General features: G+C 32.8%; 3 protein-coding genes across 3 annotated transcripts; 2 read left to right on the top strand and 1 right to left on the bottom strand.

Annotated features, from left to right (window-relative positions):
- The first annotated feature begins 799 nt into the window (after positions 1-799).
- On the top strand, positions 800-2,702 carry LOC108195820 (uncharacterized). The gene is made up of 4 exons (XM_017362786.2): positions 800-1,115; positions 1,642-1,746; positions 1,835-1,891; positions 2,211-2,702. The coding sequence occupies exons 1-4, from the start codon at positions 888-890 to the stop codon at positions 2,550-2,552; spliced, it is 732 nt and encodes a 243-aa protein (XP_017218275.1). The 5' UTR covers positions 800-887; the 3' UTR covers positions 2,553-2,702.
- Positions 2,703-4,603: 1,901 nt separating this feature from the next.
- LOC108205090 (chaperonin CPN60-2, mitochondrial) lies at positions 4,604-10,141 on the top strand. Its single transcript, XM_017374874.2, has 18 exons — positions 4,604-4,857; positions 5,141-5,165; positions 5,276-5,407; positions 5,867-6,026; positions 6,344-6,519; positions 6,616-6,711; positions 7,296-7,400; positions 7,523-7,609; positions 7,702-7,791; positions 7,908-7,988; positions 8,081-8,149; positions 8,383-8,460; positions 8,560-8,655; positions 8,775-8,874; positions 8,952-9,055; positions 9,225-9,330; positions 9,566-9,644; positions 9,732-10,141. Exons 1-18 carry the CDS (start codon positions 4,820-4,822, stop codon positions 9,841-9,843), a joined length of 1,734 nt encoding a protein of 577 aa, XP_017230363.1. The 5' UTR covers positions 4,604-4,819; the 3' UTR covers positions 9,844-10,141.
- A 1,817-nt stretch (positions 10,142-11,958) lies between these two features.
- On the bottom strand, positions 11,959-18,312 carry LOC108209995 (PHD finger protein ING1). The gene is made up of 7 exons (XM_017381226.2): positions 18,151-18,312; positions 16,558-16,629; positions 15,615-15,802; positions 13,764-13,827; positions 13,558-13,654; positions 12,449-12,608; positions 11,959-12,339 (listed from the first exon to the last, which is right to left on the bottom strand). The coding sequence occupies exons 1-7, from the start codon at positions 18,176-18,178 to the stop codon at positions 12,229-12,231; spliced, it is 720 nt and encodes a 239-aa protein (XP_017236715.1). The 5' UTR covers positions 18,179-18,312; the 3' UTR covers positions 11,959-12,228.
- Positions 18,313-22,451: the final 4,139 nt, after the last annotated feature.

Genomic DNA, 22,451 nt, shown 5'->3' with positions numbered 1-22,451 from the left:
TTCATTCTTGTTCTCAACCAAATATATGAAATGAGAAATAATTCCTCTAACCCAATCATCTTAATCCGATTACATATTTAACTCCATTCCCGCTCTCCAACCACATAAGTAGTAATCCGTAATATTACGGCTTTAATAGACCAGAGACACTGTGAAATACCCGGTACTGCGGTATAAATGAAGAAATTGTTTTATAAAACCGCCTTAATTGTAACCCATCAGAACCCCAAGTCCCCAACCCCTTTCTCACGTGGAGTGAAGTATGAAGAACGAAATAAATGTAAAAGTTAGTACTAGTAAAAAAGAAAGAGGGAGGAGAAAAAAAGGTACTCCTAATACGAATGGTGTCGTTTAGCGGCGTAGTGGCAAGATCAGCAGTGAGTGTAACTCAGCTTCTCTCTCCGCTGTTTTGTACTATTATGTGTACTCCTGTCTCTGTTAGCCTCCAAATTCCAAAGCCGTCAGCAAAATTAAGTGCCTGTGAGGCGGTTCACGCAAACCCAAAACTCAAAACCTCTTTCTTTACTCCTTTCGTCCTTCTTTCGCTTCCGTCCCTCTCATTTCTTTATAATTTTTTACACTGCTCGACACACATTTTAAAGCTCTCAACAACTATATAGTTCTATGACTTATTTTAGAAATTTTTGTTGTGTGTATAAAAATTCAAACATCAAATTTTTATTAAAAAAAATTAAAAAATAACTTACAAAATTATATTTTGAGTATTAAAATGCGTGTCAAACTCAAACTCTCATGTCATAAGATAAACTACCTGGGAGGACAGAGGGAGGACAATTTATATATGCATAGTTTATACTCATAGTACATGATATTTATGCTTCACCCCCACTAAAAGTATTTTTCTCTTTCTCCTCCTCCTTGCGGAAATGGAAGAAAATGATAAGAATGAGAAGAGGTTCTCGTGGAAAAAGAGAAAAGGGAAGGAGAAGGTTGAGGAAGAGGAACAGGGGAGTTGTGATCCTCTGGTTGTTTTTGGTTCGGATGTGATGCTCATCATTCTGAGCTTTTTAGACGCACGCAGTGTGGCACTTTCGCTTCTTGTTTCCAGGGATTGGTATGGAGTGGCTTCTAGTGATCGCCTTTGGTCTACTTTGGTGAGTCCTTTGCCACACAAATAAGAACTTATTTCCGGAAAATTTTCACTTTTAAGTAGTATTTACAGACGTTATTACACATTTCCGTACTTTTTTCTGAAATAAATAAATTTGCAAGGGTTATCAGGATTATATAGTATTCTAACATTTCCTCTCGCTCAAGCTTTGATATCATATTAAGAAATTTTCATAAAATCTAGAGGTGTTGGGAGGATGGTTTACGAGACCATATAGCATTCTAGTGTATATATGATATAGTATATTGATGGAGATTTATTTGAATGCATATTTGAATGATTTATATGATGGAGTTAATTAGCTTGGTAGAGCAGGCAATAAATCCCTTGATTATAATGTTTCTGACAAGCACAATCACACAAGCTCCCTTTCTTTTGAGTTGGTACTAGTATTTTGGAAAGACTAGCAAGCTCGGTGTGTGAATGATTAAACTTACGCTTTGTCTTAATGTCGATTTAGTGTGATATTTCATTGTTTATCCTCATTATGTTTTTTAAATCTGTGATAGTGTGAGAAGTTATGGGTTCAGAAAGCTCATATACCTCGCATATCCCAAGCCCGTGGGTTATCCAAGTTGGAAGCTTACTCGTTGTCGGTTATGGACGGCAAACGTGTAAGTCTTTCTGTAACACCTAACGCATCTGATGTAGCACTTGCCTTGTTGCGCCTTATCTGACAGTATACATGGAAATTTCTTTCAGACCCGTATCATGAAGGAGGACCTCTGGGATCATGCCTGGGAGTTTCACTATAACATGGTACTTTAAAAAAATTCAAGTTAATTGATTTAAAAAGTAAATGTACCCGCATCTATATATCTTCAGTGTGTTGAAATTATGTCTAATACAGCTTTGATTATGATATGCAAATTGTTGATTAAATATGCTTAAGTGGTAGTGAGCATGTAGAGGAAGAATGGATGGGTTTCAGGTTTTTGCGTTGCTTTGATCAGTGAAAGCTGGGGAATAGATGCTCTTGTTAAAAAATCGGCATTCAGACTTAAACAGGGTAGCCAAAAATTATTACAATCTCTTTGTTCTAAATAAGAGGATATGATCAGATAGCTTAAAATTTCAGGTGGCTCCGGAGTATTTTCGCGACCTTGATCCGTACTGGAAAGGTACTGGGAAACTGATGCGCCGCTACTTCCATCCCGATGGGAGTCAAACTGCAGATGCAAATGATATGATATGGGGTGGCCATGAGGCTTGTTATTGCGTTGTCACCAGTTTCTTGGATTGTGGACAGATCAGGGATCACTATGTGAGGATAAACCGATGGCCGCAGCTATGTGTTAGGAGGAAAGAGGATTGGAGCTGGGAAATGTCCAACCACCTTTACTCCTACACCAGCATCCAGGATGCATACAAGAAAGGCGGAACAGGTCCACTTTTTCCAGGTTTCAGATTCACTGCTTAGTTGTTGTCTTGTTGACATAGAACCTGTGGCCTGTTTTTGTTTTGTCCTTTGTTTGTTTATCTGTCGCTTTGTTGGGTTGTTCTTGGTTGGTTGTTGGTGAATTTTCCGGTCACCTTAGTTTTGTTTATAAATAAATATGACATCAGACTATTGTGTTTGCACTAAGCTTTTTGCAGTTGTGTAACTGAGGGGCAGCTGTAGATGCAAGGCACTGAGACAGGACCGGACCGAATATATATGTCCGGATTCCACACTTTAATCTTAAAAACGATCCGGTTCGGTTTAAATCCTGAGAAAACAAGATATGCAATGGATTATATATAATATAATTATAATTATGTTTAAGAATAAAAAATTAACTAGAGGTGTAGCATGATGGAGATTGCTAACTTCAAGACGGAGAAGAAAAAACGATAATCAATGATAGAATGAAGTGGGCTAACAATTATATAGATTTGTAGAAGTATTACATAGTACGGACTATCGAGAAATGCATAAAATACAAAATCATAATTCATAATTCATTCTTATGATCATAGCAGGTGGTCCGTAGTTTATAAACTGTACGTGGCATTAATCAGCTAAACATATTTTGGAAAATAATAAAAAGGAGAATAATAAGGACGGTTAGATTAAAAACCATAAGGTTGTGTTCAGTTTGATGAATGGAGTGAGGGGAGATTGAAACGGAATTTGAATTATAAATTGTGAGCGATTAGTAAAATTGTTTATAATTTTCATTACTTCAATCATTCTATTCTAAATTATTTTAAGTAAAAGCCTAACTCACATGTTTTGAAAGAAATGTTCATTCTATTTGTTCATCGTCTTTTATCATCATCTTCTTTATAAAAATGTTTAACTCACTCATATTTAATCATTGTTGTCTCGTACTTTCTTCTCTCGAGGAAACTTGTTCATATATTTTCATTCCATTATCTTTTTATTCAATTTTATCCATATCCAAGTGAACTGGACCTAAATGACTAAGATCTTGGTTTACAATATTTACAATAATAAAAATGTGATTTACAAGCTCAAGAAATGACACGGGTGTGAAGTTCTTCGTAATTTTCTAACTAAGCTGGCAAATTATTCTATTTCTTTTCATTTAAATTTACTCATAAATATCGTTTTTTAGTTATCTAACTGATCGGCTGGGCGCCGAGCTTATAAATAAATGTAGCTGAGTTCTCTTGTTTTGTAAATAAAATAAATGGTAACTTGGTTTGGTTTCTTTAAAAATAATAATTGGTAATTCAGTATTTCTAATATATTCAAAATATTTGCAAAATAATAATTTTAAAGTAGTCATCAATATATATTCAGTGTATATTAGATCTCACTGTTATTAAGTTGACGAAACTAAAATGAGTGTGATATTGTTTTTAAGGATAGTAACACAAGTACAACTCTTTTTTTGGAAGTAAATGACAAAATATTTGATAAAACAACCCTTTTTCTAGAAGTAAATGACAAAATATTTGATAAATAAGTCGTATTCATGAACAACAATATTCATCTCAAAAGCTTTTCTTAGAAAAAGCAAGTTCCACATTTTCAGTAAAAATTATTTTTCAGCTTTTTCGGATATATAATATGATGTATAATTGTATATAGTGAAACGCCAATGAAGATATCATTATTTTTATATTAAATTTCAATATATATATAAATATTAATGAAATTATCGAACATGTATCATTTGACAAACATCATAGATTATCCTCATCTTGTTTTGAACATTATAATATATATATCAGACATAACTAATATTTTTACATCCGTCAAAAATTAAATAAATAACAATCAAAAAATTTTAATCACATATCCCTTGGAAAATAAAGATGTGTACTTTTTTTTTCAAGAAAGATGTGTACTTTTCATAACTCGGAAGGGAAAATATTGTATATAAATAATATAATTATAAGTTTTTTGCCGAAACAAGAAAGAAATAATTACTATTCCCACAATCCCACCTCAAGAACAAGATTACTATGCCATTTTGTCTTATTATTAGCACTTAAAATGAATTATAATCTAATTATCTAAAACCCCTAAAACCCTAAAACTCTTTCTTCTAGACTCTTCTCTTCCTCCCCAGCTCTTGAAATAAATAGCCTGCGTTGCTCTCATCTCCTCACTTCAACCATACAACATTTGTGCTTCTTGTACATCCACATAAATCTCAATTTGCCTACAGTAATTAGCTTCTGTATTGAAGCAGACATTCAATCTGATCATTCTTCTGCAACCTCAGAGCAGTCATGTATAGATTTGCAGCCAATCTTGCCTCTAAAGCACGGTACAATAATTCATATATACACTTGCACACTTACATTGTTTTGTTGTAAAGATTTGATCTTTATTCTAATTAGAGCCAGCCCATTAATCTAATTGAATTAGTTTCATTTAAAGATTTGATCTTTAGTTTAATTATAACAGACTCATTAAAATCATTTGAATTTCCAACTGATTTGTATTGTTTTTAGTTGTTTTGAAATTTTAATTTGTAATCCATTAAGTTTAGGTTTAAAGTTTTGATCTTTTTACTAATATGAGAAAACCCATTTGTGCTTATTGTGCAGGATTGCTACAAGCAGCACCCAACAGGTGGGTTTTAATGGATTTTAATTGTAAACATCTGTCCAGTTTAGTTGTGAATTTATTTATGGGCCAAATTCTGATTTTTAATTTATTTGGTTTTTGATTTGCCTGTATAGATTGGGAGTAGGTTAAGTTTGAGCAGAAATTATGCGGCCAAGGATATTAGATTTGGGATTGAAGCCCGGGCTTTGATGCTTAAAGGTGTTGAAGAGCTAGCTGATGCAGTTAGAGTAACTATGGGTCCTAAGGTACTTGTCGTTTGTGGAGATATATAAAATTTCTATCAATTTTTGCGGTTTGATTTTATGTTTTCACATGCAAATCTGGAATTTGGATTACTCAGTTTTATTTTCCTGTGGAAAGAATTTGGACATGTGACTTTGACGCCATAATTTTTTTTTAGCAATCAAATATAACCTTTGTTTTTGGTCAATGTATGGTATAGGAGATATGAAGCGGGTTTTCAATTCCTTGTTTTAATTATGAGTTTTTTGCCCAAGATTAAATTGTTGCTAAAGCGACTTTGCTATTGAGTAACTTTCATTTGTAATTTGAGCTGGTCAGAATTCTAGTAACTGTGAGAAGTTGTTTCCTGAATGGCTTGGCACAGATTCTGGATCTCTGCGTAATTTTTTCTTTCTTGTTATGAAGGTTAATATAGTACTGAGACAATATTGCTTAGGGCTACAAATGGTTTCACTGTGCAGGGGCGTACTGTTGTTATCGAACAATCTTATGGGGCGCCAAAAGTTACAAAAGATGGGGTGACTGTTGCTAAGAGCATCGAGTTCAAGGACAAAGTTAAGAACATTGGGGCAAGCCTCGTCAAACAGGTTGCAAATGCCACCAATGATGTTGCTGGTGATGGTAAAAGTCTTACTCCAACTATGTGACCTTTTGTGATAATTTCTAGCCTGTTTTCTCATACTTGTAAGAAACAAAAGATATGGACTTATATATATAATTCACTGTTGGTTTGGGTTACATAGCATTTTTCCTAATTATGGCAATCAGTTTTTCATTAACATATTATTTTAGTGTGTAATTGTGTCAAGGACCGCCCTTTGTATCTCATGTAGCTGTTTTGAAGATTGTCACCCCTTCTTAAATGTTTACCTTACCTGTACTTTTATATGCATTTTCTTTAAGTAATACAATTGACCATTCTTTATATGAAATTACAGGAACTACTTGTGCCACTGTCCTCACCCGTGCAATATTTACGGAAGGTTGCAAGTCAGTTGCAGCTGGTATGAATGCCATGGACCTTAGACGTGGCATTACAATGGCTGTAGATGCCGTGGTAACCAATTTGAAAAGTAGAGCACGGATGATAAGCACATCTGAAGAAATAGCACAGGTTTGTTTATACTGTCAAAGTGCTATTGAATTATTATAATGCTATAGCAATTTTTATTTAGCGTTACGAAATATGGACTCACCTGTATTTCTGAAGGTTGGAACTATATCTGCAAATGGAGAAAGAGAGATTGGTGAGTTGATAGCTAAGGCAATGGAAAGAGTTGGCAAGGAGGGAGTAATAACAATCCAGGTGCGTTGACTGATGGCTATGTAGAAAGATAGTGTTAATGTTTTAATATTTTCAAGCTTTGTTTGCTTCTGTACTGCCGTACTGATATTCTCCGTGATTTGGTAATCTTTATACATATTTTATATTTTATTGTGGGCAGAAAGTATTTGACCCCAGCCTAATATATAATATATGGATGAATTTGTGTACTAGTGTATCAATGGTTGAAAATGTTGTGCTTTGCTGATATGTCAAGTTCAGATGTCATCTGTACTGTTTATGTATTTCACTATAAAAAGTTCAGCTTTCGGGAAAAATGTTTTTATGAATTCTTTTACAAAAGCTTGCTATGAATTTTGTGTTCTAAAAACCTTCCTTGTTCATAATTTAGAAAATTGGAACACGTGGAAGCAATAATTGGTATCTTGTGTCCCGTCATTGTTCACAAGAACATCTATCTATGTATATATATAGATCATCACAGTCAACAAAATAATTTATGTTTAACAATTGCGCAAAAAGCTAGATACTAATAGTAGCCGTGAATTCCGATTTCGAGTTTCGTTCTTTGAGATGTGGTTTGACATTCTTTAAAACTGATGCAGGATGGGAAAACATTGTATAATGAATTGGAAGTCGTTGAAGGAATGAAGCTCGATAGGGGTTACATATCCCCGTATTTCATTACAAATCAAAAGAACCAGAAATGCGTAAGTAATGCTAGCATACTGTAAAGTATCTTTAAATGTTTTTTTGGTTTTAATAGTTGGCAGAAGTCTGAGTTCTACTATAGTATATACTTATAAATTACATATCTTCTAATTTCTTGCAGGAGTTGGACGACCCTCTAATCTTGATTCATGAGAAGAAAATCTCTAGCATAAATGCAGTGGTGAAAGTACTAGAGCTGGCTTTAAAGGTTAACATCTCAGGCTTGTCCATTTTCATGTATCTGATAATTTTTGTAGTCTAAATTATACATCTGTAGTTATGAAATTAAATCTTTTTCAGAAACAAAGGCCTCTTTTGATAGTTGCCGAAGATGTTGATAGTGAAGCACTTGCAACGCTAATTCTCAACAAACTACGTGCAGGAATAAAGGTTACCCCATTCTACATGTTCCTCAGCTTTTTATTTGTATCGTATTAATGTGAAGTTAATATCTATATACACACGCAAACATTACATTGTTAGACTTGGCCTCTTTCTTATTCCAGGTCTGTGCAATTAAAGCTCCTGGGTTCGGTGAAAACAGAAAGGCTAATCTCCAGGATCTCGCTGTTCTTACTGGAGGCCAGGTAGGTTATCCTGCTGAATCTGTTTTTAGCGTATGTAACAGTTCTTGAATGATTCAGGACTACTAGCTAATTGATGTACCTATGATTTATAGGTTATAACGGAAGAACTTGGTATGAACCTTGATAACGTGGAGTTGGATATGTTTGGCTCATGCAAAAAGGTATAAAAGCATTATAAATTGTAGAAAAGTATATTTTGGTTATTTACTCAGTTGTCCATATCACATTACATGTTTAGTGTTTACATACACTGTAATTTCTGTAATATGTAGTCTATTTATAAATTGAATGGTGGTATAACACTACACAAAACACAGAACATTATTATCATAACATTAGCATCTTTGTTTTACTATTATAGTCTAGTGGTTTACTAACAAAGTCTTTAATTTAGATCACAATATCTAAGGATGACACTGTTGTTCTTGATGGGGCTGGTGAGAAAAAGTCAATAGAAGAGAGGTGTGAACAGGTCAGTGTACTCATTGACATCAAACTTTAAACTTTCAAGCAATTGGTGCAGCAGCATTGCCTTGATTTTCAGATGCTAATTTCTTGTTTTTGTTAATAGATAAGATCATCAATCGAATTGAGTACTTCTGATTATGATAAAGAGAAATTTCAAGAAAGATTAGCTAAGCTTTCTGGTGGTGTTGCCGTCCTGAAGGTCTGCCTCATTTTTGAAGTTTTGCTTTTTATTTAAGTAGATCACCTGTAGAAGTTGGCAATATTTATACCAACAGAATTGATGTTCACTTAAATCTATCTTTGAATTTCCTCTTTTAGATTGGAGGAGCTAGTGAAACTGAAGTCGGTGAAAAAAAAGATAGAGTTACAGATGCGCTTAATGCCACAAAGGCTGCTGTAGAGGAAGGAATTGTGCCAGGTAATATATATTTCATCTTTGCTATCATGAGTCTCCTTGACAAACATGTTTAGATACTTAACTTACTTTCTGTGCAGGTGGTGGTGTTGCTCTTCTTTATGCAGCCAAAGAATTAGATAAGTTGCCAACAGCCAACTTTGATCAGAAAATTGGTGTACAAATTATCCAGAATGCCCTAAAGGTGTGTGTGCATATATATGTTTCATCAATTTATTATTATGTACATAACACTCTATTGACACAGTTGGCTTGCATTGTGAAATTACTTGGGTTAGGTTTGATTAACATAATTCATTGAGTCAGGCCTTGTTATTTCTAGTATTAAAATAGAGTATAAACTTTTATTGCAGACACCAGTACACACCATTGCCTCAAATGCTGGGGTAGAGGGTGCTGTGGTTGTTGGCAAGCTGTTGGAGCAGGACGACCCTGATCTTGGGTATGATGCTGCCAAAGGTTAGTGTTAATACGTAATCAATAGGAAAGATATAAGATTCTTTATTAACAAAAATAATAAACATGTTTATACAGTATTTCCTCTTTCCAATACTACCCTTTTGTAAAAATATGGTAAATCTTTTAATTTATTTATCTATTATGTAAGCCACTGGAATAAAACAAGACTAATTGCGGGAAGGTAGGGTCTCTCAGTTCTCTCAATCTGATGAAACTATTGAAATATGAAACTCAGGTGCTTATGTTGATATGGTCAAAGCTGGGATTATTGACCCGTTGAAAGTAATAAGAACAGCATTGGTTGATGCAGCAAGGTAAATAAGGAGGAAATCTTACTTTTTCCTTGTTCTTGTAGCGTGCATTCATGTGATTAATATGTATATGCACACGTCCATTTGCAGTGTATCTTCCTTGATGACAACTACGGAGGCAATCGTCGTTGAACTTCCCAAGGATGAAAAGGACATACCTATGGGTGGTGGCATGGGCGGTATGGGTGGCATGGACTATTGATAGTCATGCTGGCTAACAAGTCCAGACCTACATTACAGTGAATACAGGGGGCTTAACCCATTAGGTTAGGATAGTTATATGTTGGGGCAAAAACGCCCCACATGTAATAATCACGCCAGCAAAGAGATTGATAATTTCGGGATTTGTAGGCTTCTCAGCTATCTGAGGATGTGTTTTTTCGAGAACTTGATGGCACTTCTGTTGTGTTCTTGTATGCTTTAGGCAATTTTAAGAACTCAATTCTCTGGGCTTGTTTGTATCACTGAGAATAATAAAAAAAACTATATGGTTTGTTAAACTGCTTGTGTCATTCTGAATTGTCGAGGACAAGAGATATTGCATTTTGACTAAAGTATCAACATTTATTTTGTTTTCGTGGCTTTAGAGTACATGGAAGCTGCTTCTTCCATCACTTTACCTATGGCCAGTTTCTTGGCTCTCTTCTTTCCAGAGGAATTTGTTCAGTACTTATGTAATCGCTTTCTGAATCTTCAAACATTTCTCACACCTTGAGGTGCCTCCGGAGGATCATAACCTTTACTAAAATTTATGGTTTATGATCAGACTTCGGACCCCGGACCCCTAACTTGTGTCGTACTAGAGTGCAGAGTTTTGATTCATCTTGGTTTTCATGTTGGAAATGAAAAATAAGTACACTTCTGTCTTCTCATTTCTTAATTCTTAGTAGGGTTAGTTACCAAAAAATTTTGACTCGCACTCAACCCACTTGCCACAAAATAAATATACATAGTTCCATGTCTGATCAGTGATCACCCTCATTCACCTAAAACCAACACGCGATTAACACTTCATTCAGTGAGATGTTCATGAATTGATGGCCATGGCCAGACGGGTTCATTCGCGCAGGTGCGGTTTACTTGTCTGTATTTTGCGAATGTCTTTTGTTCAAATTCGTGACTTTCGATTTAAATTCGATATTTTCTGAATTATAATTTCATTTTTAAATCTATTTTTTTTTCGAATAATTATAATTTTAAATTGTTTTATTTTTCAAAGGATTGTAGTTTGAAATTGTTTTATTGTATTTTTTAAAAGGATGAATTGACTATTTGATTCTCATAAAATGAGTATATTCTCTAAAATCACATGAATGAAATGACAATTAAGGGGGTGTATTCAGGTGTGATTTTAATTAATTGTATTTACTCTATGAATTTTAATGAATAATATCATTTTGATTTTTTGCAGGTTCTTGATAAAATGTCATAGAGTTGATATACTTTTTAGGATTTAAGGATTTAAGCACGATATTTCAAAATCTCATTGATATTGATGGGATTTCAAAAAACTTAAAATACATTAACACAAAATTCATCATTTTATCAAGTCCAAAAAAATCCATCAGAAGTCGAATGCCATCAAATTTTAATGAATTTTAAACAATCTCAATTGAATACCATGAAATTTTCAAACATAATTTATAAATCCTAATTAAATAACACCTGATTTTGTAGCAGTAGCATAATTTAAATAACCTAATTGAATACCCCAATATTCTGATACAGTTTTCAAAATCCAAACTGAATATCCAAAAATCCTTAAACCCCTAAGAATACTATTCTGTTGGTACTATTATGTTGAGTAGAAATGGAAACATGGTTGCAGTCGAGGGACAAAAGAAGAGAAGCAGAGGGAGCAGCCGTTTCGGGCTGGCGAGCCATACTATCATGTTGAGTACTATTATGTTGATTGTTGAGTAGAAATGGAAACATGGTTGTAGTCGAGGGACAAAAGAAGACAAGCAGAGAGTGCGGCCGTTCCGGGCTGGCGAGCCATGCGGTTCACAGGGACAGGCGGCGGTTTGAAAATATTAAACCCATATTCAGCTCATATACATTAGCGGTTTGTGCATTTCATGAATCGGCCTGACAATGGCCAAATTCCTGAATAATTTCACGCCAGTTACAGTCACGGTTCAACCCCACGCCTGCCACCTCTATTCATGACACCAAAAGTACAACTCACTGAAATAATATTTTTTTAAAGAAAAACAATTCACGTTGTTTTCAAAAACGATTCGAATGAAACTCTAAATCAGTATGGTCATTAGCTGGAAGTCATAATATACATGTATATTAATTACAAGCAAACAGATGCTTAAAAAAACATTTGTTATATATTCATGAATTCTAATTTTTTTATCTACCTTTGGATCGAGAAAGGTTCAAAACAATCTAAACTATAACATGAGAGCAAAGAAATTGCAAAAAGTGAAATTATGTCACAAAGACGAATCCAAGCGCAGAGTATGACTGAACTAAACATGATTTGGGCATTATACAGTAAGTAATCTTTTCATCAAGTGCTTGTTCCTCGAAGAACAAACACACTGGATCTGGACAAACTCCCAGAATATCTCAAGCATTACTTACCTTTCCTGCGCTTCTGCAGTCCGGCACAGTCAGAGCAATACCACTTTCCCCTGGGTTGTTCTTTCACACCAACACAACCAAAATGAAACCATTCTATCTTGCACTGTCAAACACAATTTAAAGAAAAAAAACAGTTGCATAAGTGGTGAGTACGTCACCCCTAGTTGTATCAACCTTTAATTAAACACTAAAAAATAAAGTGATATACTTACATCAGGGTTGTCGCATGCTACCATGTCACCATAGCTCACTTGGTTGCAAAGACAATATGTGGGTTCATTTGGATCCACTGGTAGATCTAAATCCATGCTTGTTGGGTTTGCAGGCACTGCTGGTGCTGCTGATGCCACCGCTGCTGCAGCAAGGCCTGTCCTGTAGGAAAAATATTTTGACCATGCAACTATCAGAAATCATGCAACAATACGACAGACGAAGTGTTCACTGCTCAATCAATTTACATAACAAACAAGAAGTTACGGACCACAGAACACAAAAGCAAAAATACAACACTGCCCAAAAAAAGAGCCAAAGCAGCAATCATGTGTATTAACAAGTTTTGATTTGCTGGGTGGACAGGAATGAGACAGGTATGATCCATAGCTTACAAATTGTTAAACAACATGATATCTATTCCATCACTTCTGCAACACATATATTAATGAACTTCCTTAGTTCCTTTCTTTCCAACATACAAATAAATGCTAATCAGCTCCTAGCATCCAAATAAATGCTAATCAGTTCCTAGCACTTATCCTTCACATGTTTTAAGCATCTATTAATCCAAAATCTATCATTTACTTTACTCTAATCTTCTTCCATGTCCAACATCCTTCATTACCAAATCTAACTTTTTGCACTTCTCATTAACCAAAGATTTGTGTGTGGATAGCATGGTAGCAATCTGATTTCATTTCTAGTCTCATAATATGTGTTTGACAATTGTTCGACCAGTAGAATCCCAGAGTTCAAAAGCTAAATTATAAGTTATTTAAACCTTAAAGTAATAGGCACATGGGAGCCAAATTAGCATTTCCTCCAAATTATTTATATTTCTCTATGAGGACCTTTATTTCATTTCACTTCTCACCAATTCAAATCTTTCCCAAATATCAGCAGAAGAATTTATTTTACGAATGATCCACTCCCACATATATGAAATTAAGGTCACTTGGGTAAATGGATAAGTACCTAAAAATGACTGAACAATGATCAGAGACAACAGTCTAGATTTATCTATTTCAAGTAACAAGTATACCTGGCAAAATAAAAATATGGAGTAACAATAATAATTATAAAAAACAGAATAGTAACGGGTGATTACTTCTTGCGACCTCCTCTACCACTTCCGCTCCTTCCAGTTTTTGCAGTGCCATCATTGTTTGAGGGAAGTGAACCAGTTGCACCATTGCTATCTCTTTCTGCAAAGACGGTTCTATGGATCAGAACTATAGACACCTTCAGCCAAGTATTACTCAGACCAACTTGTTCAATGTACAATGAAGAGTTAAAGGCTTAAAACATACATACCACGCTGAAGATCTTCATTGAACTTTTTCATTTGCTGATCAAGTTGTTGTATATGAGAATCTACCTGTTCATAGACACCACAAAAAACAAAATTAAAGAGAATTAAGTTGCTACATAATTTCACTTCTGATCCAAAAACTTCTGTTCTAAGTTGCTCAAACACTTAGATAAGCTAAATTGGTGAAGATGAAATGTAAAGGATTCCAACTAAAAACTCGAATTTCAAAATGGCCCTCAATCTTTTCACAGCAAAATATAAATCTTCAATTTTTTGGGAGAACAAAATACTTGCTTAAGTATTGTTTATCACATGCTATCTATGAATCATGCAACTCCCAAGCACACAAAATGGCCAATGACATTTTCACAAGATGCTCCAGTACATACCACTTAATAAGATATATGAAGATATACAATTGTAAATGTGTTGTCTAGGCATAAACGTCCTCATTGGTGTTGAAGGATACCAAACAAGATGAAAGCCAATGTGCTCGTACATGAAATCAAATATTTGTTAACATGAGGATTCATAGAGAGGTGTGTCTTGTATGAATATCATGCTGTTCGCCAGTACGGCGTGAGTGAAGTCTTCGAGTATCATATCGTGCAAAACCAAACAATTAGAGTAAAAGAGAGTGCTTAGCCTAGCAGATAACCCTCTTCAAGATGTTAAGGGTTCAAGCCTCATAGCTTTTAACTTCCTGTGATTAATCATTACTAGGAGAAAAAGGGTGCTTCTAACTTCTAGCTTTTCCATATATTGAAGTGGTTGCACCTAATTATAGCTTCTGGACTAGAGAGATGTAACAAACACTTTCAAAAGTTAAAACCCAAAACTTTACACCACATAGCTCCCATATAAGACATAGGGGTACATTGAGATTTTTTTTGCATGAAGTACAAGTGGGGGCATAGTATGCAATTAAGTTCTGTATACCATTTTGCATAAAAGCTATACGGGAGTCAGTTTTGCAAGTGTGGTCAAATTATACTCAATATAGAATTCCATACATCTATCATTACTGTGATGGTAAAATGTTATATGAAATTAATAGTGGAGCTATATATCATAAACCAAGGGCCAGACTTCAATACTAGTTTTTCAATTACATTACTAATCTTTTGATAAGTTTAACTGAAAAGAAACACATTAGTTGACATAATCGACTAAATTCATCCAGTAATTTATGACTCTCACTCCAGATCTGTCACAGATTTCATACATATCATGTAGAGAAGCATTCAATTTAATCATTTAAATATGACATAGCTTGGAAAGATAAGTAAATCGGTGTGTACCATTAAAAAGTTCCTCACCATTTCTTCTATTTCAGCAATCAATAATACAAATATGTATACTCAAATCCAATAACATCGACATACACATACCGGCATGAACTCCAGATATATTATAGAAAACCAAATTATAGATCACCCGGCACTTGCCTACAAATTTATATAATATATTATACATCTAAGATAAGAACTCTAAATGATACCTATTGTTTTCAAGGATTAAAAGACATGTAACAGGAAGAATGTTGTTAGTGGGTATATAAAACCCATGCCAGGATTCAATCAGATGTCCTTGACGATGAATTATAAAACAAGTGTGGTTAGCTGTAGAGTAAATTACACATTTTTTCTGGCTACATAATGATTATATTTGAACACAAGGGGGGAAACTAAGGGCACATTTATATTGACTGCATGAGAAAATTCATACTGATATAGATAAATAGAACTGAAAGAAAGCAGATATCATTCAGAGCTTATAGCATAAGTAAAGATACTACATAGAGTTATAACATATGTGTGTGTGTGTGCAGAGAGAGAGAGAGAGAGCGGTACCAAATCATATACTTGCACAGCCAATGCAACCTTCTCGTCAGCAAGTCTAACGGCATGTTTTTGCTCATCAAGTGCCTCATCTGAGTATTTGGCAAGTGAAGAGTCAGGCATAATAGCACCAGATCTAACTCCTCGCTTAAAATTTTCAAGTTCTTGTCCACAACGTTGTTCATTTTGCTGCTGAATCACTGTCAAAAGATAGATATCATATCCTTAAATAATGAATTTAAGAAACAAGCAACAAAATGCAAGAGATCAATGTCATCACCATCAAAATATACATAATAAGATATGAAAACAATCAAAAACATATGAAAGGCATTTAGCAAAAAAAAACACATGAGGCGCAATAAAAGGAAGGGAGCACAAGAACACGGCAGTAGGGCTTAAGAAACATGAACATAATGCTATCTGCAACAACAGCTGAGTGACAAAAAATGTCAAACTAAAGGCAGTCGGAATCTACTGAAACTGTGTATTTCCATGTTAAAGCATGATTCTCCCTGGTTCTTAAAATTCTTCTTCTACAAAGTCATAGAGATATTGGAAAGTAAATGTCGATGATCATGTACATCAGTCAAACCTACAACCCAATCGAACAAAATAATAATCTTATTTTATATATCAGATTATGATCCTATAGGCTTCATGAATACTATAGATTATTCACATTAGGCTTCATCCCGACTATTATCACTACGTAAAAGCAAGTAACTTTATCTAAAACATCTAACCATGTCACCAACAATCAAGCAATATTGTCTACAAATAATGATATATGTGTAGACAATTAATGATATATTTTCCTCTACCGGGTTCATTCCAAGAATGAAAGAAAATATGACAAATCAGCCGATGTGGTCATGTAGTGCAGAGAATAACAAACTTCTATAGGTGAAATCGACAATTGATCAATTGATGGCACCAATTTAAAGCAATGTACCTTGTAAACTTTTATCTAAATCCCGCAGTATGGCATACTTCCTCTGTATGATATTTGGCAATGATTCCAAATCTGAGTAGGCAAAATAATATATATGAGTATAATATGTGTGTGTGTGTGTGTGTAATCTTGACAGATATAAGACAATAATAGATCATTTTTTATCTAATTCTTCTGTATACTCCAGAAATAAATGTCACTGCTTCTGTAGAAATATTATCCACAAGTATAAATATGACTGAATTAGAAACAATTCTACAGCATAAATTAATGAGTTAGCATCATAGTTATGTGATTCAATTTAATTGGGCTAACACTATTACTTAATATTATAGACAATTCAAGGTTGGCCAATCCTAGAGCAGCACGAAAACAGGTAGCACCTTAAGCATGCCAGTAAACCAAAAGTACCACAGTTGGGTTGAATTACAGTAAATGATATGAGTACATTGGATTTCTTGTTAAGAGTAGAGCATGTTTAAATGTTATATCTACCAGAAGTCAAAGTATACAAAAAATTCGGTCATAAAATTAGGTATTCAACAATTAGTAGAGAAATTAATAAATCGATCCTTTCTTCTTCTTTTTTTTTTCTTTTTTTTTTTGCTAATTAATAAATCGATCCTTTCGTCATCATTTTAGTACATTAAAATATGCTTGGAGAAATATTTTCACCTTGAATGAAAAACTTAGGGGGTCAACTAAAAAGCAATAAGAATGTAAAAGATGTCAAGATAAAATACACATGCTCAACCAAATAAACATAAAACAGAAGTAGAAGTGCTTAGACTCTTCTAATAAATCTTCAGGATGGTTCTTAGTTATTCAACTAGCATTTACTTTCACGTGAAGGGTACAGTGTGGGGACTCTAATTTGGCTGGCAGCGATCAGTATTTAAGTGCCCCTCTTTACTATTCGGAGCATAAAAAAGAATATTTAACTGTTTATTCCTGCCAGTCTGCCGATTGAGATAACAACTTGTCTTGGAAAATGATCAGGGATATATGCATAAGAGGGCTTTTATATACAGATGGCCGGAGAAGCTGTGATCCATTACATGAATAAAAAACATTATCTGGTCCCAGAATATTCACTTAATACAAAAAAAATTAGTCAAATTTAGCGGGTCGCTCACAGCTTATATAGGCGGTTTAGTGTTAACAAAAGGCCAAACAATATCTACTGCATCATTAATATATTTGTGAGTAATAATCTCAAAACATTTGCACGACAAATAAGACCCAAAAGCTTTTCGTCTCTCAATAATTCTGCTCCGAAAAAATTCATCTCCCGGGTGCTTAGGAAAAACTGTTAAATTTCTCTTAACTTTTTCATACTTACTATTTTAACTAATTTAGAAATTCATCACCACAAACTGGACATGATACAAAACCCCATTTCATACAACGATTAGCATCAAATATTTCATTAACTGAATTACACTTGTCAGTAACATTAAATAAATAAAGCACGATTATCAAAACAGTATTAAACAATTTCTGAATCAGCTAGGGTTCAGTAAATTTGTAATTGGAGAGCTATAGATACAACAAGTTATATGAATAGAAAACTAGAGATGGAGAGACACTTACTGGCCTGAAATTCTTCGAGAAACGACATCGAAAGAAGAAAGGTGGATGTTTAAAAGTATGATTGTCCAATTGTTTCTTCCCGCCAAACGAGAATTGGGGATTTCTTTTACGCCATTTTCAAGCCCTAATTTCTTCGATTTATAAGTGCCGGATGGGTTTTCAATTTTTTAACTGTTATTTACTTATTTTTTAAAATATTTTATTTTCCGCGTCAGTCTTTTTTTCCTTTTGAGTTTTGACAAGCAAATAACGAATTTGTTTGGTTCTTCATAATTCGTGGATTTTGTTATTAGGGAAAATAGATTTTTTTGCCACTCAACTTATAGTGTTTTTAGAAACTTACCACCCAACTAATTCTTTTATTCTTTTAGTCACTAATGTTAGGTTTGGTTTTGTTTTTAGCCACCAGCTTAGGTTTGGATTTGATTACAAGCATTATGATAATTTTTTGTATCATCATTTATACATAGTGATAGTATCTAATATTTTGATGATGCGTCGTATGTTTATATCCTTATATATAGCAATAGTAATATAAAATGAGCCGATGAAAAATTAAAATCAGGAATAATAGTAATTAGATTCTATAAATTCAATAAATCATGAATATGAAATCAATGCCTTCAAACAATTCACCCTCTTTCATAAGATAAAGTGTAATTGAGTGATATGACGCATCATCTTTCGCTATTAAACTTTTAATGGACTAGCTCAATCTAAGATCTTTCTTAAATTTATCTTCAAAAATTTTAATAACTTTATCTTATTACAATTTTCGAGATAAATAAATAGAGAGGAAAACTTAATTTTCGATGATTGTCCTCTATATATAATGCATCATTTTATATTATTATTACTCCCTCCGTCCCTCTCATTAGTTTACAAAATTTCTCTAGTGCTTAGCATGTATTTAAGATTCTTATAAAACATAGTTTCATAACTTATTTTTGTGTGTAAAAATTCAAACGCTGAATTTTCATTCGGAAGAAAAAAAAATAAAGTTATATATGAAACTACATCTTTTAAAGGCCATATAATGCGTGTAAAATTCTTATCATCCAAGGTAAGCGACCTTGAAGACATAAAAAAGTACTACATATAAAAATACAAACATATATCAAATCATCAAAATATTACCGACTACCACTATATTTTAATAATGATACACATAAAATGTAATGCTGATAATCAAATATGAACCTAACTTCAGTGACAAAAAAAAGAGCTAAATCTAACACTAGTGAGTAAAATAAAAAAAATTATAGTTCAGTGGTTAGTTTCTAAAAACGCAATAAGTTTAGTGATAAAAAAATTATCATAATGCTGGTAATCAAATCCAAACCTAAGTTGGTGGCTTAAAATAAAACCAAACCTAACATTAGTGAATAAAAGAATAAAAAAATTAGTTGGGTGGTAAGTTTCTAAAAACACTATAAGTTGAGTGGCAAAAAAATCTATTTTCCCTTGTTATTATTATACAAAAGGGGACGATGGTATGAATATTGCATATATATTTTTCTATATAATATTAAATATATAAATAAATAAATAAAATTAATTTTGTACCATAAAATAATTTTATGTTTGAAATTCTTTCAGAAAAATATATGTAAAAGACATTTGAATCATATAAAGGAAGGGAACTTGTGAGATATATTCAAAATTTTATTACTAAATTTTGACGTTCAATAAGTCATTCATTTTAAATTAATTTTCTTTAATTGAAGTGTGTGTTACATATATTCGATTATTTCATATACACTATACAATATATTTTATAATCTACGTATAATCTTATGATATTTTATTTAATTTTCTTAACATAAGAGTATTACAACCCATATTTACTTCTTTCCTCTTTTTTCGTTTTGAATAAAAAAAAAACTGAGCATCTCAGGTCAAAATCAGTACTCTCTTCCCATTTTGATTCAAAAATAAAAAACTCGGTGTCCCACGTCAAAAACAACTAGTTGAGAAGCCGCGCGTTGCGGCGACCTATAAAAATAAAAATTATATTAATAATTCAATATTAATATTTGTAGAATAAAATAATTTTGTAGCTGTCTGTAAAATGTATATTAATGTTTCAAAATTAATATTTGTAGGATAAAATAAATTACTATATATTATAAAAATCTTGATGTAATACCAAAACTAATATATAAAATTGCAAAACTGGACTATAGTTCATGGTGAAAAAATGAAAATAAATTTATACACGTAATTACCAATTTAAAGCACAGAAAATCTTAATTTTATTTGTGTTTTTTTTTAAGTAATCATGTTCTTACATTGTCACCTTCCTCCAATTTTTTTGGATTAATTGTGCACAAAAACATCTAACTTAAATCCGTGAGATAGCGGTCTATAACTGCCCTTACTTGTAACAACCTTTATTTTTTTAATACTGTATAAACAGCCTTCACTTAAAAGTTGCTTGAACGGAGGCAACAGATTATGCATGAATAAATTTTTCCAGTATACAAAGTAAATCATATGAAAATTAACAACAACAAACATGTCCGATGAACAAAACAAATATTATAAAAAAAATAATCAACAAACATACATCACTAATAGTTAATTTATTGATATCATCCATCAATATCATGTCAAGACTATATTCTTTTAGCGTGTTTAAATTTGTCGACTCCAATGTAGCGGTCTATAACTACCTTTGCATGCAACAAACTTTATTTTTTTAATACTATATAAACAACCTTCACTTGTCGTTGCAGAAAAACGACACCACCGACTTAGAAATCAAGCAAGAGAACTATCACGAGAGAGATAGAGTTGTGGTATTGAAAGAGTGGAGGTTGTGTTTATATAATCCAAAACCCTACAATCTATAGGGGTATTTATAGGTGCATAGAGACTTGTGTGCTACTCTTTCCCATAATTAAATAATCTGAAACAAAATCAGATTAAAACTTTCAAGCTACTATATTCCATAAATAATCTGAAACAAAATCCGATTTTGAAACTTGTTTCTATTATACCCGAAACTAAGAAAGGTAGTTCTAGTTTTTGATATTTTTTATTCGAAAATTCCAGAAAATTTAAAAAATAGAACGGAGTGATGTAAGAGGCGCCACCTACACGCCACTCGCTTCTCCTTTATATAAGTATATTGATGATTGATGATTAGAGCTGTAAACGAACCAAATGGTTCGATAAACTCGTTCGGTTCGATTCGTGTTCGGTAAACTCATCTGATAAGCTTATCGAACATGAGTTCGAACAACATTTTCCGTCCGATAAGCTTAACGAACCGAACCGAACTTTCAGGATGCTCGGTTCGTTAAGCTCGTGTTCGGTTCAAGTTCGTGTTCGTTCAGCAATAAATAAAAACATTTATATTATTATATGTATGGGTCAGGTTCGAGTAGAACCAAGTTATTGTTAGAACTTAGAACCCGATTAGGACCATTAGATCTAAGTATATTATATGGTTGATATTGAAATTACATTTAATTATGTGGTACTATATGTATTAAATATGTACATATTTATGACCATTAACTAATCACTTTAAATAAAATGACTTATTTACCATAACTAGTTTTAGTTTTAATTATAATTATTATATATTGCTGCAGTATACTCCATTTTGTAAATACATTATTTCCTATATGTTTTTTAATTATATCATATTATTATTGAGGAACATATAAATTAAAATATAACAATATATTCAATATATCATTTTTTATATATTTAAAAATAAATAAGAAATATATCTTTTTATGTCATATATTCATTAAAACAAAAAAATACTACTACAGTATATCATAAATTATACTCTTACACTATTGTCGAACTAATACAAAAATAACATAATTATAGTATATACCATTGCAGTATATGTAGGTAATAGATAGAATAATAGATTCAATTCGGAAACACATTATAAGCCAAAATGAAATAATTAGTGAATTCATTATTTTATCTGTAACTTAAATATACTGCAATGGTATACTATAGTATATTTATGAATTGAGTTGATTATTTTATAGATATACTGCAATGGTTTACTATAATTATATTATGTGTGATATATTTCCTGAAATAGTGAGATATGATATATAATTTATCACCTAATATATTGTAAAACATAATGTGTGCTTTAACGAGGGAAGATATTAAATGATTTAATATAAATGCCCTTTAGATCATAGCCATAGATTTTAAATACATCTGACGGATGTCTACGGTCCTAAGTTCTATTTCTAGTATAGGTTCTGATTTGAACCTCACCCTATATATAACATATAATATCCATAATTTATGTATTAATT

The sequence above is a fragment of the Daucus carota genome, chromosome 1 (genome assembly GCF_001625215.2).
Source record: "Daucus carota subsp. sativus chromosome 1, DH1 v3.0, whole genome shotgun sequence".
Lineage (NCBI taxonomy): Eukaryota > Viridiplantae > Streptophyta > Magnoliopsida > Apiales > Apiaceae > Daucus > Daucus carota.
Note: the sequence above shows the minus strand (reverse complement) of the source record. Positions and strands in the feature narration are given on the sequence as shown.

Bases quoted from the DNA above. Each gene is read 5' to 3' on its own strand.
- LOC108209995 (XM_017381226.2), bottom strand. From the start codon at position 18,178: ATGTCGTTTCTCGAAGAATTTCAGGCCA. The intron at 13,655-13,763 runs GTATGTATGTTT...CCGTCTTTGCAG, and splicing joins CAATGAAGATCTTCAGCGTG to AAAGAGATAGCAATGGTGCA. The intron at 12,609-13,557 runs GTAATCACCCGT...TTTTTCCTACAG, and splicing joins GGTAGAGGAGGTCGCAAGAA to GACAGGCCTTGCTGCAGCAG.
- LOC108195820 (XM_017362786.2), top strand. From the start codon at position 888: ATGGAAGAAAATGATAAGAATGAGAAGAGGTTCTCGTGGAAAAAGAGA. The intron at 1,747-1,834 runs GTAAGTCTTTCT...AATTTCTTTCAG, and splicing joins CGGTTATGGACGGCAAACGT to ACCCGTATCATGAAGGAGGA. The intron at 1,892-2,210 runs GTACTTTAAAAA...TTAAAATTTCAG, and splicing joins GGGAGTTTCACTATAACATG to GTGGCTCCGGAGTATTTTCG.
- LOC108205090 (XM_017374874.2), top strand. From the start codon at position 4,820: ATGTATAGATTTGCAGCCAATCTTGCCTCTAAAGCACG. The intron at 6,712-7,295 runs GTGCGTTGACTG...AAACTGATGCAG, and splicing joins AGGGAGTAATAACAATCCAG to GATGGGAAAACATTGTATAA. The intron at 8,656-8,774 runs GTCTGCCTCATT...TTCCTCTTTTAG, and splicing joins GTGGTGTTGCCGTCCTGAAG to ATTGGAGGAGCTAGTGAAAC.